Source organism: Stegastes partitus, unplaced genomic scaffold (assembly GCF_000690725.1).
Source record: "Stegastes partitus isolate 25-593 unplaced genomic scaffold, Stegastes_partitus-1.0.2 Scaffold693, whole genome shotgun sequence".
Classification (NCBI taxonomy): domain Eukaryota; kingdom Metazoa; phylum Chordata; class Actinopteri; family Pomacentridae; genus Stegastes; species Stegastes partitus.
This window is the reverse complement of record NW_007578424.1, coordinates 220188-237831: the sequence shown is the minus strand read 5'-3', so window position 1 is coordinate 237831 and position 17644 is coordinate 220188. Positions and strand designations below refer to the sequence as shown.

At 40.6% G+C, this 17644-nt stretch overlaps 1 protein-coding gene across 5 annotated transcripts in view; it reads left to right on the top strand.

Moving 5' to 3' along the window:
* rapgef6 (Rap guanine nucleotide exchange factor (GEF) 6) overlaps positions 1 to 17644 on the top strand; it is a 163925-nt gene that overhangs the window by 56267 nt on the left and 90014 nt on the right. For 3 of the 5 annotated variants that reach the window (XM_008290747.1, XM_008290746.1, XM_008290748.1), the window contains 3 exons: positions 2098 to 2167; positions 11460 to 11603; positions 12979 to 12996. In XM_008290747.1, coding sequence (XP_008288969.1) covers positions 2098 to 2167; positions 11460 to 11603; positions 12979 to 12996 — 232 coding nt within the window. Of the gene's footprint in view, positions 1 to 2097; positions 2168 to 10658; positions 11604 to 12978; positions 12997 to 17644 lie in introns of those variants that run through there. The other 2 variants (XM_008290745.1, XM_008290744.1) reach the window with 1 other exon arrangement.

Genomic DNA, 17644 nt, shown 5'->3' with positions numbered 1-17644 from the left:
TACATTCTCATATCTTTCGGTGGTTAGACCTTCACCACAAATCTCTGATAGGAAACTTTGCTGCTTTAAGACCAATAAAACCGTCTCACAGACCGCCGGCCACTTCTAGGTGTCTGGTGAAAACTCACATGCACTCTTCAAACTGGAACTGATGGACCGTGTGGCTCTCATGTGCATCAAAGGTTTTATGATGATAACAGTGTGTTAAATCACTAAAGCTGCTTTAAAAATTAAAGTCCAACCTCTCAAGGGCACCTTAGAAATGTGTTTACAACTGGTTTAAAAAAAAAAAAGCTGCTCCAATATGAAATTCTGTTAATAGTTTATCGGCCGAATAGATTTTTACATCATTTATCGCTGTTGACACACATCAGCTGGAGTTTTAAGTTATCACATCGTCTTTTTAACAAGATGTATTAAGCTCAGTGTTGATTTATGACTAAGTCCGTCATGTGACACAAAGAAATATTCATATACGTTTCATCATATTTGTAAAGATGCTTGTATTAACGCCTAATTCTTTATATAAATCTCAATCACCGGGTTCCCCAACAGCATCACCAGAGCAACTGTCATTACTCATGAAAATTACACACTGCTGCGGCTATTTATACTTGAAACTTGCATCTCAGTTATTATTATTTAACATGAATGATGATCAATGATTTATTTCCAGAGCTCGCACTGAGACAGTTGTTACAAAGCGCTCTGCAGTTCAGAACAAAGCGAAAATAGCAGTTGAATGTCAAACAAAAAGAATAATAGAATCCATCACGGAATAATTGTTTAAAATGACTAACGTGTTTGATTTAGATTTTCTTATCGTATAACAAGCCAAAACTAATAACACAATCAGGAGAGCTGGCTAAAACCCTAAACCGAAATTCCATCTCTCACTCGGTATTTCACTGCCCACCTCATGTTGGCCTCAGATATCTGTTGTAAACCGTGAGTACATCTGGTTTAAAGTATGTGTAAGCTGTACATTTTTCTTTCATCAGAACCAGTTTATATGGTGTAGTATATATTAGATTTATTGCTTGTGTGTGCCCCCGTGAACATCTGATGACTGTATTATGTTTCTGACAGTTGCATTGAATCCATAATAAGTCCGGGAAGAACGCAGATTTGTTTTTGTACAATTCTCCAAATCATGTTCAAGAAAAACTGGCAAAAACACGAGTCCTACCAAATGTTGATGCATTAACCTCTTAAGACCTGAGCTCTTGTTTGATATGCATTTCTTATATCTCTTTGCTGTTTGATCTGATCAAATGGCAAAGATAAGAAGAATAAAAAATGAAAAATATAAAGAAAATAAAACTATATAATAAAAATATGTTTTAAAAATAAAAAATGTATAAAATATAATAGAAATGCATGCATAAATAAGAATAGTAAAAAATAAAAAAAATAAAAAACATAAGAAAAATTAACCCCTGTGCAGGCTGCAAGGTGGCGCAGTTGTTGCCTCGTAGCTAGAAGGTCGCTGGTTCATGTCCCAGTGTAGACACCTGTATGTGTTCCGGGTTCTCTAGTCCATTAAACACATTGAGGTTAAGTGGTGATTCTAAATTGTCCGTAGGTGTGAATGTGAGTGTGCTTGGTTGTCTGTCTCTAAGTGTAGTCCTGTGATAGACTGGTGACCTGTCCAGGGTGTCCCCTGCCTTCACCCTGAGTCAGCTGGGATAGGCTCCAGCCCCCCGCGACCCTAGTGAGGATTAAGTGGTGTATAGATAATGGATGGATGGATAACTACTGTGCTAATATAACCCAAAATGTGATGTCCATGCATGTGTATGCCTTGTCTTAAGAGGTTAACGGCAGTTCTTGTATTTTTTTAACAGATGTTACTTCTCCTTTACTTTAAACACACACACGTCCTGCACATCCTCTCTATCGTGTTACATTTGCTCTTTGGCCGTCCTAATGATTCAGGTAATTGTTGTAATTCATCGGTCAACAGTGTAGACGTTGGTCTGTGGGTGGGCCAACGTGATTGAATGCATCTGTCTCTGCTGTCATCGTGCGTCTCGTCTCTGCCTTGGGTTTATTTCTGTTTTAACACTTACTTTGTGTGTGTCTGTCTCTCTACAGTTTTGGCAAGCAGCTGGGGGGCAGACGAGGCTGTGAATGCATCACTTTGGAGCCATCAGAAATGATTGTGGTGAGTAGAGACACTGCTTCTCTCTCTCTCTCTGGATTTAGACTGTGTACGTCTTTGTCTCTCGCCCAAGCACCTCCCTTTTATCCTCCCACCTCTGCCATCTCTGCCCTTTGATATTATTCCTGTTTTTACATCCGTATTTGATGTCTGTTTCACCTTGTTTTCCTCTCCACTCTCCTTCCATTCTCCCTTTCTTTCATGTCACCTTCTCTTCGTCTCCCCCGTCTCTGTTCTTCCCCCCTGCGCCCTCCTCCCCCTTTCTTTCTGTATGCAGTGTGCGTATATCTTTCCTCAAATTTAAATGAACTTCATTCATGGATGTGAATTTTCTACCAAACCATTTACCCTCAGCATAGAATTTTAGCTATATTCAAGCTGGAATTAAATGTATATATACTGTATTGTAAGTAGAATAACCACATTTTTTTTCAATGAAAAGTGAGGGTTGTACCATATTATAGATTATTGTGTAGTCCCAACATCAGATTTTCTTTTTGAATGCCCAGAGTGATGGTGTAAAAAGCTGGTTAAACTAGAAAATAAGAGGCTCCTACATGTTTCCTGATTGCATCGTGCAAAACTAGACGCCACTAAGATGGAGAAGATGCAATATTGTTAAAATATGAGAATAGTGGTGCACGTTTCCAGTCTGTCCTGTAAGGCATTCATTGTGTTATACGCGGTTGTGTTAGTGTTACAAATAATCTGACAGCTTGATGGTTGGCACCCAGCTTGCATTTTCACCCCCACACAGCCAGTCTGTTATGGCTTGGAGTTGGTAGAAAGTAGGGAAATCGATGGACTTCCCCTGATTTAGCATCTGATGGATGTTTGGAAAGGGGATTTCTGAAGTTAATAGACCGCCGGAATGTTTTGTACTGTATCAAGAGTCTTCTTAGAAAAAAGGAATGGTTGTTTTATGATCAAGGCCGTCTTATATTGAAGCGACTATACGTTGACGCAAATTTATAGTGGCAATTTATTCTGTAAAATCAAAATCTGTATATCGATGCGGCAGAGCTACTACACATCTTGCTTGCCAAACTTAAAGACCCACCCATAATTTACTGGCTTCTCCTTTGTGAAAGGCTTATGAAAGGAACACTTTGCTGTTTCACAGTTTTATTATATTACTAGTTTCATGTCTAAATCCTTTCACTCCCGGTGTAGTTTTCACCAGCCGGCATATCACTAGACATTTGTATGAGTCAGTCCACGTTCATGACAACATTTTGCATATGAGAGGGCTGTGTGTTTCTGTTTGCCTCCACAAGGTTGCAGTGCGTACAAATCTCTGTCTCCCTCTTCGTTTCCTCCCTAAACGTCCTTCCTGCTCTGCTGTCTCTGTTCTCCCGAGTCTCTGAGTCTGAGGGACTAGAAGGATCAGATGGGATGAGATCGGATAAAAGTTTTACACACAGAAAAGCAGCAGGTAGCAACAGTTCCACTGAAGCTTTTGTGAACAGGAAATAAAGGATGAACCTTGAACGCTTCTGACCTTGTCCTTTAACGGCGAAGTCAAAGAGCTGTCACATTTTGAGAAGTCGCTGCAAAGTTTTTTTCTACAGATTTTTCTCAAGTGCCCTTCATGTAAGATTTCCGTTGCTATGACTGTACAGAATTACATAACTGTCATTACTGTAGCCCGGGGAAAAGTGACGAAACCTTATCATCCGTAGACAGACTGTCACTCTGTTTACTTAAAGCTGAGGCGAGATTTTCATGTAAATGAACGTCAGTTTTCTTCATAATGAAAGTATTTATATTTAATGTTAGGGGCAGTTCTTTGCAGTGAAACATCCCCTGATTTACAGGAATTTAAGCTTCCATTAAAGCTGAAAAGAATAAAACTAGTATCTCTCACTTGAACACACTTTTTAAACCGTCATAAAATTTGAAGGATGAGTTTGAGATTTTTGGGAAATGGGCTTTAAAACCATTATATAAGAACAACATGTTGTGGTTTTATGTTGGGTTGTGTTTGACACTATTTCTTGATGTTGGAAACTTTGAGAAGTTACTAAGAAATAGTCACAACCTGCCGTGAAACAGAGGTGTTTTTCCATTTCAGTTTTACACACTACTTTGTGAACCGGTAGGTGGATTTTGTTGAATAGAGCCATGCAGCCTGTTTTGCTCTGTTTTTTTGTATTTCTATTTGTAGCAGGCTCATAAAAGTAGATTCACATTTCGTTGATTGACTAGAGAGTGATATTAAGCTTTTCACAAAACTCTCAGCATGAAAGAAAAAGCATATTACCCCAAATTCCTTTAATATTATAAGCCTGATGCTTGTTCATATGTTGTATAGAAATAGATCCGAATCCAATAGGACACAGTGTTTGTTTGTGTGCTTGTTGACTTTAAAGAAAGGAAGGAAGGAAGAAGGGAAGGAAGGGGTGTGTGGTGTATTACCAGTTAGATAATGGGGCATGAGTAGCCTACAGGTAAAAGCAGTTCGGAACAGAACACCGACTAGAAAAAGTGAATAAGTAGCTCTCTCGCCTTGCCAACCAGTGGTCCTTTTTAATCAGATCGTCACAGCAAACTGCAGCAACTGAACTCAACAACTGAAAGTCCCGTTATGCTCATTGCATAACTACCACATGTAAAGAGGTGTGATGGAAAAATGAGATCGCTAACAAAGCAACAACTGTGGCGCAGAGTCATGTTTTTACTTTTCCAGTTGCCCTTTCTCCGATTCACCCAGTGTTTCTCTGTATCTCCTGCAACTACCATCTTATGACAAGAAATTTCAGGGCTGGCTTACTGTGTGAATGAATGCCATTATGAAGTTGTAGCAGCCTTGAGGCTTGTGTTTCTCCAGTCAGCAACATTCAAGGCTGCAAACTCCATCCCAACAGTTCCAGGGACATAAAAAAAAATAACTTTCCTGTAAATTTCCTGCAATGAAAAGGGATTATAATAGTCAGCAAGGCACTTAATCCTAAACTACCCCAGTGGGTCCATTCAGAGGCTATTGCTGGAGTAAAAGAAGTGGCGCTGTCGATCCTCCAGGTATGATGATGTGAAAGTGATGCGCTGGGAAGAGACCCAACAAGTTTAGTCGTCTCAGTTTCCTGGGGAGCAAAAGATAAAGGCGGTTTGATTAAGAAAAGAAGAGTTCTTTGCTGAGGGAATAAAATTGATTTGCATTAAACCATTTCACTTAAACCACTGCGTGTGTCTTCTTGGAAGAGTAAGGAGATGTTGGCGTTGGTGGAGGGGGAATGAATAGAGAGGAGTGAGGGTAAATGAATCAGCGCATCAGAACCTCAGGGAGAACATGTTGTTTTTCTTTCTGCATCTGCACATATGTCTGTTTTAAAGGTTTTTTTTTTGCATTTTTGTCTAAGAACTAGGAAATGAGATCGTACAGGATGTTGGTAATATTCAAGCATATCCTCGTCTTGTCCACCTTTAATAGTTTGTAATGTTTCTACAAGCTCACCTCCGGCCAGGGTGGGTCTCTGTCGTACTGGACTAATAGGAAGTAAACAACAAAGTAAAGTACAGCGGGTTGGGGCTGGCAACCTTTCAGACTTTTTTGTTGTTCTACAGAGTCCTCTAAAAGAAGTATGTGACCTTGGACTTAGTAACATTTAGAAGGAAAGCAAAAGTCGGTAGGAGGCATTCTGGATTTCAGTTTTAACTTCTGGTTTGTTTCAGTTCCTTACAAAAGTCTAACACCAAACCATAGCTGCATCTTTAATACAGTTTGTAACTGTGTCTAAGTGTCCAGCACCTTTTTCTTTTTAAACAGGTTCTGGTTTTAGAAGCAGAATAGGCTTTTCATTTCTCTATTCTGTGAAATTTCTTTGGACTGTTTGGCATTCTAATAATCATTGTTTTACAGTTGATCAGCCGATATTTGATTAACCCTCTAAACCCCAAGTAGTTTTGGTGTGTTATTTGCTCCTACCATTTTTCTCTGCAATAAGAAAAAACTCCTGCCCCTCTATAGAAACAGCACAGCCATGGCTAGAAGAAGAGAGGATTTCTTTTTTTTGCAGTCAAACACAGAAAAAAACAACAACAACAAAAAAAACCCTGGAGTCACCACATCCAACATGCTATAAAAATGGAGACTCAACATACTGAAGATGTTTTACTACTTAGATGTTTCATTTGTTTCCACACATGTCTTCTCTCTGCTATGTGTAAACACTGCCTGCAGTTCAGCTCAGTTCAGTGGAAAAGTCCCTGAATTTCTTTTCACATGACCGTTTGTCACAGCTGAGTCATTCATTACTACTTACTAAAGTGCAGAACTGTTTGTTGTTTTTCCTTTACAGAATCTGGTTTGATCAAAGAGCTTATTTTTCATACCTTTCATACCCTCTGGTGGGCTTTGAGATTCAGAGGGTTTAATGGCAGTTGAGGTTGGAAAATAAAACGTTTTAGTTGTGAGGTTGCTAATGTCATATCAGGAGATTCACATGGTTGTTTTCTACCTTTTGAAGACTAAGGAGTGGATTCACTGTGAATATAGTGCTGTTTTTTTTCTCTGCATGGATGCCCAGTGCAGGCAGATGGCTGTCAGGTGTTTTATCTGCAACCTGTCGAGATAAAACAGAACCCCACTTTTTGCCAGGTAGATAATGTAGTCAGCATTCTGCCTCCTATACACAGTGACTGAAGTGTCTAACATTTCCTGTCAGATATGTCTTTCCTAGTAAAGCTTTTTCGACTTACAGTGCAGTAATGGATGCATGTTAGATTTCAGACAGCAGCCACTTGTTTGGAATAAAATGTCAAAAAACTGGAAAGTGAGCTTGACTGACAATAGTTGGGCAGACAAAGAAAACAGTGGCATGTTTTTTTAAATTATTTTTTTAGGAGACCATGGCACTGGTCATTGACAAGTGATTTCTGGGAAGCGATGTGCAGAAGTGTGTGCTTATTATCAATGATGCCATCAGAAAAAAAAACAAAAAAACTGGAGGAATTCTTGAGTAACTGCCACAACGCTGAGCACTCAACACGACAAGAAAAGCCAAACGCACACAAACTCGCATGCACGTACACACTCCTAGATAAATGCATACGAGAGCAGAGGGACTGTGGTCTAGTCACACTGCACTGCAGCCAATCAGCTAATTAGGGCCATGGGAATAGTAGAGGGAATGTAATCTGTGGCTTTCGTCATGACTCTGGTCACAGGATGGACAGGAGTGACATTCACAGACTGACAGGGCGGGGCTGCTTTTTAATTGTGTGTGGTGGGAATGGAGGGAAATGAAAGGAAGTAAGCAGTGGGAAGACGGAGGTAATCAAGGGATGAATGAGTGAACACAGCTAAAAAAGTAGGATGGTGCATGAGGAGGCGAAAAGCATCAGATAAACAGAGAGGAATGTGAAGTGAGACATGACGTCCATCACACACGTATTTAAATGCACAGCGGCAACAGGAAATATGGTAATTTCATAGCAGCGGCTGTCAAGATACATAACCGGTCATGGGATAAACCGGGGTTATATTCGGTCAAGCAGCCAAAGAGGCACATGCACAGTGAGACAAAAAGATAGTTATACGGTCAGAGACTAGACATGAGCTTGTGGTGCATTTCTAACCTTCCCCCCATAGTTTCTTGTGTATTACCTTCAGGCTCTCTGTCTCATGAGGCCCATTAAAACGAAGCGAGATGACATTTTTTGCCGCGAGAAGGGACACATCGATACCAATACCGGCCCCTTTTTACAACTGTTATTTGGTATTTTACAGCTCAACTATCCTTCATACAGTTGTTTCAGAGTCAATCACATCTTAACTACCCACAGTGCCGTAGTTACTCTGTATATTACAGCAAAACTCCTTAACGCAAGCTTGTTCCTCTGTCCGTTTCCACCCAAGCAGCTATTGAGCCCCGTTTGAAATGTGACAGAAAATCTTTGGGTCCATCTTTTCGCTTTTGGTTTATTTTAAAGCTCTTTTCTGATTGATGTGTGATGTTGTCTTAACTCCAGCCTGCTTTGTGATGTTTACCTTTGAGAAATATAATTTGAGTCTTTTCATAGTTCTTAGGTTTCATCAGGTTTATTGCATGTTCCATGTGGGAATACGGGAAGGCAGACGGCACAGTCTCATGTGGTTGTTTGTCCTCTATTTTCCTCTCAACACAAACACACGAACACAATTGTCACGTCTCCTCATCAGCCTTTGTAGTCAGTCACAGGTCTATATATTTAAGATTACTGACCTCACAATGGTCGCTTGTTTGTGGTATCTGTACACTGCGACGTCTTTTTCTCCCACACTTAGCACATTAACACATTGTAGGTTCAAGGGGTTGAAAAGTTGAAAGATGAATTTAAGCCATTTCACATCCTTTGCAAAACATGTCCACATACATGAATGAATGATGAAATTCTGTAACTTCCTTCCCCTCCTCTGTGCCTTCTTCTTTTTCTCTTGTCTGACAACTCCATCTTCAGTTTCCTTCCCCCAGTAAACCCAGCGCCTCTGCTTCACACATTTTAACTCAGTCTTGCTTTACTTAAACTGTCTAACCTGAGTTTTGATATACTTATTCTATAACAGAGCTTCAGACTAACTTTTCACACTGCTTTCATTTAGGTAAACACAAACTTCTTTTTTTTTACACTGAATAATGCATTTTAAGTGTTACCTTTTTTGTCAGTTCCCATACACAGTTCTTACCACATTATGTGAACAGGCATAAAGGTGCATATAAATGTTTCCTACATGAAATGCATTCTTTTTCAAAGGGAGGATCTTAATTAAGGGTAGCTTGTCTTTGGCTATATTGTAAGCAATGGTACATTTTATTATCATTTCTGACTTTTCACTGCTTCAATTAACACTACATTGTTCTGTTTTAGTGTTTCAATTCAGAATGTTGATCCTCAGACAGTCAGACAGCAAAAGCACAGTTCACAGTCTTTGCAATAAGCAATGGAATTGTTTCCCACACCTCTAAAAATACTTAGACACACTTGACATATATTTGGTCATGTGCAGGAAAAATGATGGAAATCTGTGGCCCCAGGTACATCACTGTGTGCAAAGGATGCTAATAATGTGATACATTAATAATTGGACACTTTATGTATTAGTTGATGTATTTGATGTGTTATATAACTAGATGCAAAAGAACAGTAGATCAGGGCGTAGAACAAGTATAAGAGAGAAGTCACAAACAAGGGAAATGATAAGGATAAAGGACAAGAAAGTGGAGATAAGTCAGACAAAGAGACATAAGGAGGAGGGGCAAGATGATGGAGCTCAAAAATGTCCAGACACAGCACGTGGATCCGGTTAATTTCATTTTTCTCTTGGCTTCTCACACAAGCAGACATGCTGACAGAAAGCCTGACAAACTGGAACGCTGAACAACAGTCAGTCTGACCAGGAAAACAGAAACATAGGGTGCACTTGTAGAAAGGGGCCAAATTGTCAAATCATTGTCCTGAACAGAGACAAGGATGGAGTTTATTTCTGAAACTAGGGATTTACAGCTGACAAAAAAGTCCCAACAAACCCTTAAACAAGGCATGATGAAATGCCAAGTCAGAATCTAAGTGAATTGAAGCTTTATTCACTATACAAATAATTTGCATCTTGGCTCCAATATCATAACAGAGAGATGGGTGGACAAATAAATGGGCAAAAACATTAAATAATGCTAATCTCTCTTAAACCTGTTACAGATTGTAAAGTTATATTAGTGGCGACGTGCAGATTTCATGCATCAAAGTGTGTTTTTAGTTCCTTCTCCGACTCCAGTTGCACAAAGTTTCCTCATGTTGGTTGGGGCAAGACAACCATTCAGAAAATGGAATAAAATCTTGATGTTAGAAGCGAGCAAACCCAAACTTCTGTAGGCTTTTCCGCATCTCTGCTTGAGGTTAGAGGCTTGAGGCTTTATTGGCCACTACTTGCATAAAACAGCCAAATCTTCAAGAGAACTGTCAGCAGTCAAGTTGCATTGTGGGCAATGGGTTTCGACAAGGAAGAAAAGTTAATGCAATATTTCTGATCCGTCTAGATTGATGAAGTGTTCATGGTGAGTTTGACAGTTTTATAGAAGTACGAAGAGGGTTAGAGGTGGGATGCTTAGTTTGCAGAACATTTATCTTGTGCAAAACCAATATTCAAATTGAAAAAAGCAAACTAAACCAACAAAAACAGTAGAAAATAAAAGTAAAACAACAAAACCGACCGCTTTGCAAAATTGAGGCAAAGGAATCGGGTAACGTATTTAAAAAATTCTTTAAAAAAGAGGTCATTACTGACATAGTAAGCCTATTGACTTCCTTAACATTATGCAATGGAGAAAGAAAACAAATTCCTCCTTCAACAACAGACCAGCACAAAAAGTCTACGGGGAATGAATTGTATGGCCGGAATCTGTGTGCTGGGCTGTTTTTTTTTTCTTTTTTCTGCCTGCTGAGGATATTTGTGTATTTACGGTTTCCTGGAGGAAACTGTGGGCTCAGTGTATGCTCTGTGCGCGTGTCAGACAGCGCCAGAGAGCGAGCATGTGAGTAAGTCTGTCAGTATGCAACGTGTTGAGCAGCTGAACTCTTCCTTGAACTCTCTGGCCCTCAGAAGACGACAGCGCTCGCCAAATTTGAGACGAAAGAAGACGCGGCGCTTGTTTTGCCGTCCTCGTGGTCGATCCGTTTGTTTGTCCATTTAATTTGATTCTTTTCTTTTCTTTTGTTATTCTGAATGGTTGCCCCTGAGGATGTAGTATCGCGGGATCCCCCCGGATTTTGGACTTTGTTTTAAAAAAATTTTGGACGCAGCACTTCTATTCATCTTTTGTACAGAAGTGTTTCCCTGCTGTTTTTTCCCCCCCTCCCTTGTGGTATTTCCTGCTTTTATGTGTTGTTCTGATCCTGTCCTTGAGTCCGGATGAGTGTGCTCCGCTGGCACCGGCTCTCTGCGCTGTGGAAGAACTGGATGTTCAACCAGGAGCCAGCAGAAGAGCAGGGCCAGATCTCAGAAGTTCCAGAGCAAGACGCAGAACCACAGAAAATCGAAGGGAAAACACTCAAGGATCATGACTTGGACTTGCAGAATCTGACAGAAAATAAACCGCAAAACTTGGAATATAAGAGGCAGAAATCAGAAAGTGACGCCCAGAATGTGGAATATACACAAGTCCAGAAGTCTGAGCTACTAAAACGCAGCTGCTCTGAGCCATCCTCTCAAGTCTCAAACTACGTGGATGAGACGTCCAGCTGCTCCCGTGCACCTGAAGGTTATGGGCGCAACTCCTACAGAAGCTACTACTCTGAGGAAAGTGTCGATTGTGTATTACAGGTGGATAACGGCAGTGAGGGGGACGACAGCTTCCTGCAGAGAGAGGGGTCGCAGCGGAGGTCCAGGCGGCGCTTCAGGAGGGTCAACCCCAGGGGAGAGCGGGAACTGATCACAGACGGCCAAGAACCCGCAGGCTACAACACGGTAGGAATAAAACCGTCACTACCAGCTAACGGCTAAAGCTGGACCTCTGTAGTATTTACATTGTTGTTTCACCAATTGAAGGAGCTTAACTGAACACGATGCCACTCTTTGCTCTAGATTTCCTATACTGAACATGCATAGCTGGCTTTATTGGTTGTTTCTGTGGGTCTTTAAATTGTCAAAGAATTCAAAAGTCTTTAAATGCCTGGTTTTCTAGATCTCACTGATGTCCTGACTAATTACTGCTTTCAGTCTGAGCAGTGGCAGATGACTCAAGTTGGAAAGTCTCCTCAGCTTCTTTTAAAATCCTGATAGATTTTCTAGAACTCCAGTCTGTTCAGTCTCATCTAAGGTTTGCTTTTGCTGTTAGATTTAGAATATGATGAAAAAGACTGAAGGTTGTGGCGTATGAAAATTATTTTTTTGATTGTTTATATCAGCTGCAGAGTGGTACAGAACAGTTTTGTCACAGAAAAGAGGAACATTAAAAATATATTATTATGTCGCTTACATTTTTTATTCAATAAAAACATCACTTTGTCGAAAGAAATGAGCTCAGTGTCCCTGAGGGCATCTTGATACTGTACAAGTGTTTTGCATGAGTTTTCTAAACCAGTCTAAGTAAGAAAGTATTGAAACTGAGTGTGTCTGTACTGTGTGTAAACTTGAGTTTCCCTCCCTTTGATAGGATCACTGGGGCCAACAGTGTGTCAGTTACAGTTTTAACTAATCACCAGAAGCCACGCTCTGACACACACACACACACACACACACACACACACACACACACACACACAGTCACAGAGGGCCACACACACACACACAAACTTCAGCACTTACCTCACATACACACTTTTCCCAGCTCATGCAGAGCTCCCTGGGGCGTTACAAAGGGGCTTAATGGAGAGCTTAAAGTTCCCTCCGTCGACCCTACCTGCCTCTCTGGTCCCTTGGTGATTGTTCCACTTTTTTAAATTACATTTCTCGCCTTCAGCATCACAGAATCTCGTCACATTCTGTCCTGTGACTGCACTTATTATGGATAGGCTATCTGCTCTGATGTGCTAGCGCAGCACTGCTCCAGAGAAGCGGGGCAAAAACAAAAGTCCTGGAAACACAGACTTACTTTAGGCCTGGGTTAAATTAAGGCAAGGTTGGAGAGCAGGAGGAGCAAGAGAGGAATATAGTGCAGACACAAGAGATGATTGTGCTGTGACGTGTTATTCTGTGGTCATAGTTAAGTGAATACTCACTTTTCTCTACGAATTCTACTCTCACCACACACAGACATAGCAAATTTGCATACTTCTTATTCTGACTGTGTCTTGTTGTTTCTGTTCCCTTTTCATGTTCTGCTGTTGTGTCGCATCCCCAGGATTATGTCAACAACCAGGTAAGAGGAAACAAAAACTGAAAATGATTGCCTCCCTATACGTTTGCTCCATCATTTTGTCTTGGAGCATTTTCACATCGATCAGGGTTTCTTTGTTGGTGTGTGTGGTATACATGTGTGTTTGTGCGCCCATAATTGTGCATGTGAGTCACTCCTGGTTCAAGGCACCTGTTGTTTAGAAACTTGCAGTGTTGGGGGGAAAAGCAGGCCATTTTGAGGCTGCCACACACATGCGTGCACTGCTGTCTGCTGACTCTGTGGGTGGCAGATAGGAAAGGGGGCTGACAAAGGAATAAACAGATGCATGCTGGGAGCAACAGCTGACTGGTTAACAAATGGAAGAGGATTTTGTTCAGTTTAGTCATTTAAACCTAACAGGACAGGCGGGTTTACAAGTTCTTGATGTCACAAATGTCAGGTTCCCCCTCAAATTTACGTTTTTAGCACATTTTGTCTTTAACCGTGTGTATTTTTGACAGCGCCAATAGTCAAGGGTTATGCTAAAAAATAAGCTTGTCTTTTAATAATCCCTAAGAATTACTTTAACATTAGTTCAGAATGTGGAGAGATTGAAGTTCAGGTATTATTTCTGCTGCTGTGTAGATGAATGCACATTTGTTCTCCTAAATGCCTTAAAACACAATTGATTCATTGATCGCTTGATCAATTAATGACATTCATTTTCCCTATAATTGATTAACCAACAAGGCAAATAAGTGACGAAAGCAGCAGAATGCCCTAAAGAGTCACAAGATCCTCCACTGTTCTTGTACAGGATGCACCACGAGATTTTTCTTTCCTATTTTTTTATTGCATCTTTGGGTGTTCCCAATTTGTGATGATATAATGCTAATGAGGTAATAAGATAAAACACATGCTATAAATGTATGTTATACATTACACACACACACACATACACACTCAAAACAGAACTGTGGTCCTGGCAGTGGATCAGAGAATGTCATTTAGAGGCCTTATTGAACCATAATAACATCAGTAATCCATTATCGCTGCTCTGTACTGGTGTCTGGTGTCTCTCTCTCTTTCTCTTAATGGCTTGTCCTGGAGTGAATGAACTTCCTAAAGCTATGAATTGAGAGTCCGAAAAAAGGGTTCATATACAGAAAGCAGAGAAAATATGGAATTTGTGCTGAACAGAAATACAGCTTGATACACCTTTTTTCCCTTAGAAATCACACTAAAGAGTTCTCTGACTAGCACTTTTTTTAAATTTCCTGAGGCAGAGAAAGACAAGTGACTAATTGGATCTAGATTTGTTTCATTAGGTCACTTTTTAAAAAAAAATTCTATGTGATCAGATGGTTGTGACTGTCATTGATCCAGAAATCTGATTCCTCTACAGTCGAGGTGAGAGACGGGAGATGCCGTGCATTCTCTCACTACTATAGCAGACCGCTGGGATTCACTAATGACTCATACCACACACACACACACACACACACACACAGACATGCACATGCGTTGCACAGGAGCAGACACAGATACACACACAGAAAGTCACTTCATTTAGACATCAGATGCCTGGCTGGGTTATTGTCTTTCTCCTAGAAGGAAGATGGATAGAGGAACCCATCACCTCATTTGCCTTGCAGGGGAAGCCTGCTGTAAGGGCTTTTTACAGCCAGGCTACTCCGTGGCACCCCAGGATCATTAATTTAACATGAAGTGGGTTCAGCCATCTGCACAGGATAGCTCAGTATGCACAACGGCAGGATAAAATCAGGAAAGAGTGATGCTGGTGCTGTCTCAGTGGTCCACGTTGTGCTATATTCACAGGTCGTGGGTGTAAATATAAGCACACGGGATTCACTTTAAAATTGTCTTCTCTTTTTTAGTTTTGTTTCATACTGTTTGAAGCACTATTGCTTGTAAGTATCTGGATGTATCTGCAACATGCTCGTGGAGCGTGAAGCAGCATCCTTTGTGCCATTTTGAAGCAATAGAGCGTCGGTACACATCACAACGGAAACACTGCGTCTTTGCAGGGTTTGTGGTTGGCTGACTTCCTGTGGCAGAAGGCAAATGTCTGGTGTCTGCTTCTTTTTTTTTTCCCTCTCAACTGAACACTTTAAATTGTGCTTTATCGCTCAGTTTAACCTGGGTCTCACGTGAGCAAAGTTTACAATCCTGCATCAATAATGAAAAGCAACCACCATCAGTGAGCATCTAATGAAATTCCTTTAGGGAGAGGGGGAGGCTGGTGAAAGCTGCTCAAGGCAGGATCTCTTCACTGTAGTCTTGTCTGACTTGTGCACATTGAGGTATTGATCTGTGTACTCACTGATTGGAAATTTGTGAACATGGGAAGCAACAAATCACATCCTGAGTTGTTCTATACAATAAGCAAGTGCTCTACAGACAGCCATCAATTGGTAAATGTGCTTTAAATGTGATTTATTTCGTCCGTTCACGCTACTCACAAAGAAGAATTAAAGATTAGAAGAGAGTGCTGTCAGAGTTTCAGGTTTAATAGCGAACCACAACTTGGATGTACGCTAACATCAGAAGCAGAATTTGCAATACATCTTTGCTTATATGTGTTTGTATGTATCTTTAGCTCTGTAACATATAAAACGACCGTTGTAATTTTAATTACTTGTGCTTTATTTATGCTGGACCTGACCAGTGTATTGAAAAGTTATCGTCCATCTGCTGTAAACACTTTTAGAGTGGCTAGGGTAGGCTATCTAGTCAAAAGATCTTTTGGGTTAAATCACATTCCATGATACAGTTCAACCCACAGATTTAGTTTAACTTATGTGTTCACGTAATTAGTGGTACATACGGCTGCCTGCAGAGACAGAACATCACTTCCGCTCATCTCTCTGCATCCTGTTTTTGCTGTGATTTTTCTGTAGACATTCTGACAAGAAGTACTGATTTTTGTCGTCACCACTTTGAAGCATGTTTCCTATTAAACAAGTTCAGTATACCGATTATCCACGAAGTAACTCTTGACTTTCAGATGTGCGTTCGCAGCTAAGCCCACACATTGCAACAATGAATAAAATGCACAATACTGTACGTTACGCTGAATTAGTTGTCAACGTTTGAATTGAAAAAAAGTTGAACAGAATAATATTAACCAGAAAAATATCCTAAAACCGCGTAGAAAAATTTCCGTATTCTGCACAGGCAACTGTGGTTTAAGAATCAGTTAAGGGATTAAACTAACATGACACCAGAGACAGCGTTTATACAAGTAGCATACAGAACTACTATCTACATTTACAGTCCATAGAGTCTTAAATAAGGAAAACTTCAGTGTGCTTGCTGCAATTCTTTGTCCGCCTTGCTGTCGTCTGTTTACAAAATAAGTTACACATCTAAGATGCGTAGTGTGTCCTGTAAATGGCGTCGTAAGTGTGTCACAATCAATTACACATCTGCTTAGTTCAGGTGGAGTAGGAAGGTTTGATTTTCTGTGTATTTTTCATCTGTTGTCTACACAAGCTTGCACACTGTTTTATAAAGTAATGTCATTATGACTCTGCAACTTTAACACTTACCCTTCAGCGCTTCAGCACAAAAGGGACTCTCAAAATTCCATTTTCTGTTTCAGGATCCATTAGCGATGACTTTATCGCAATGACGGCTCCTTTTGTAGTATCATTTTAACTCAATTTGATGAGCTTGTGCTCGTCATGCAGGCGCATTACTCAAGTTACCTTCACATCACCGCTTACAATCAGATTACATCTAAAGTTACTTCACTCATGCGGTGGGCAAGTCATAGTTGTGACTCATGCCCGTGCTTGGTCATAGCAGTGTCAACCTAGCGTGAAGACTCATGCAAAAATTCCTGTGTGTCATCTTTCATCCTCCCCTTGGATTTGAAAGTCAACAAAGATGAGGCGATGGCAAGATTCTGATGCTTTGTGGCTATTTTTAAGCTACCAGACTGGGAAGTTTCTCTCTTCTTATCTGTTCCTTAAGTTGAACAGGCTGGTCAAACAGTGAACATTTCTGGGAAATCTGTGGAGCGCTAGCCTCTGTGGTGTGTTGTTGAAAAAGTCAATTTCCTCTGCTGATTGTGTTGGAATTAGCTCAGCGGTTTGGGTCAGTTTTATAGAGTTTTGCTTGGCATCATATAATGATGAAGTTGTTAACATTCCCATAATATTCCTGGCTTTATTTTCATTAGTATCAGTGTGTGCGTGCACGCGCGGTTTTGCAAATCTGTGCCGGTAAAACAGCACATGTGCTAAGCATGTGGCTGCTTCTTGCTGTTTGGGTGTGTCGAGCTTTTTAGTAGAGTTCTTTCTTTCTTTTTTCTTTTTTTTAAAAAGTGCTTCTCGGAACCGTGTATAAAAGTGAATACATACATTGTAGTAGTTTCATGTATGCCTGTGTTGCTGTACTTGTGCAAAACATTCTGGGCTGCTCGTGTTTTAAAGCCCCTTGCTGCTTTAATACATCCAGTCCTTTCCTGAGCTCATCTGGTCTCATTCTATCAGAATGCAGGTGGGGCCAGAGAAGCCCCAGGGGCCTCAAGCCGGTACTTCCACTGCTAGACTCAGCAGGGCCCAAGGGAGAGACGGAGAGCCAGGGAGAAAGGGGGGAGGAAAAAATAGGGAAGGCCATGACTTACAGAATGTGTATGTTTTCATTCAAAAAGTAGTGGATC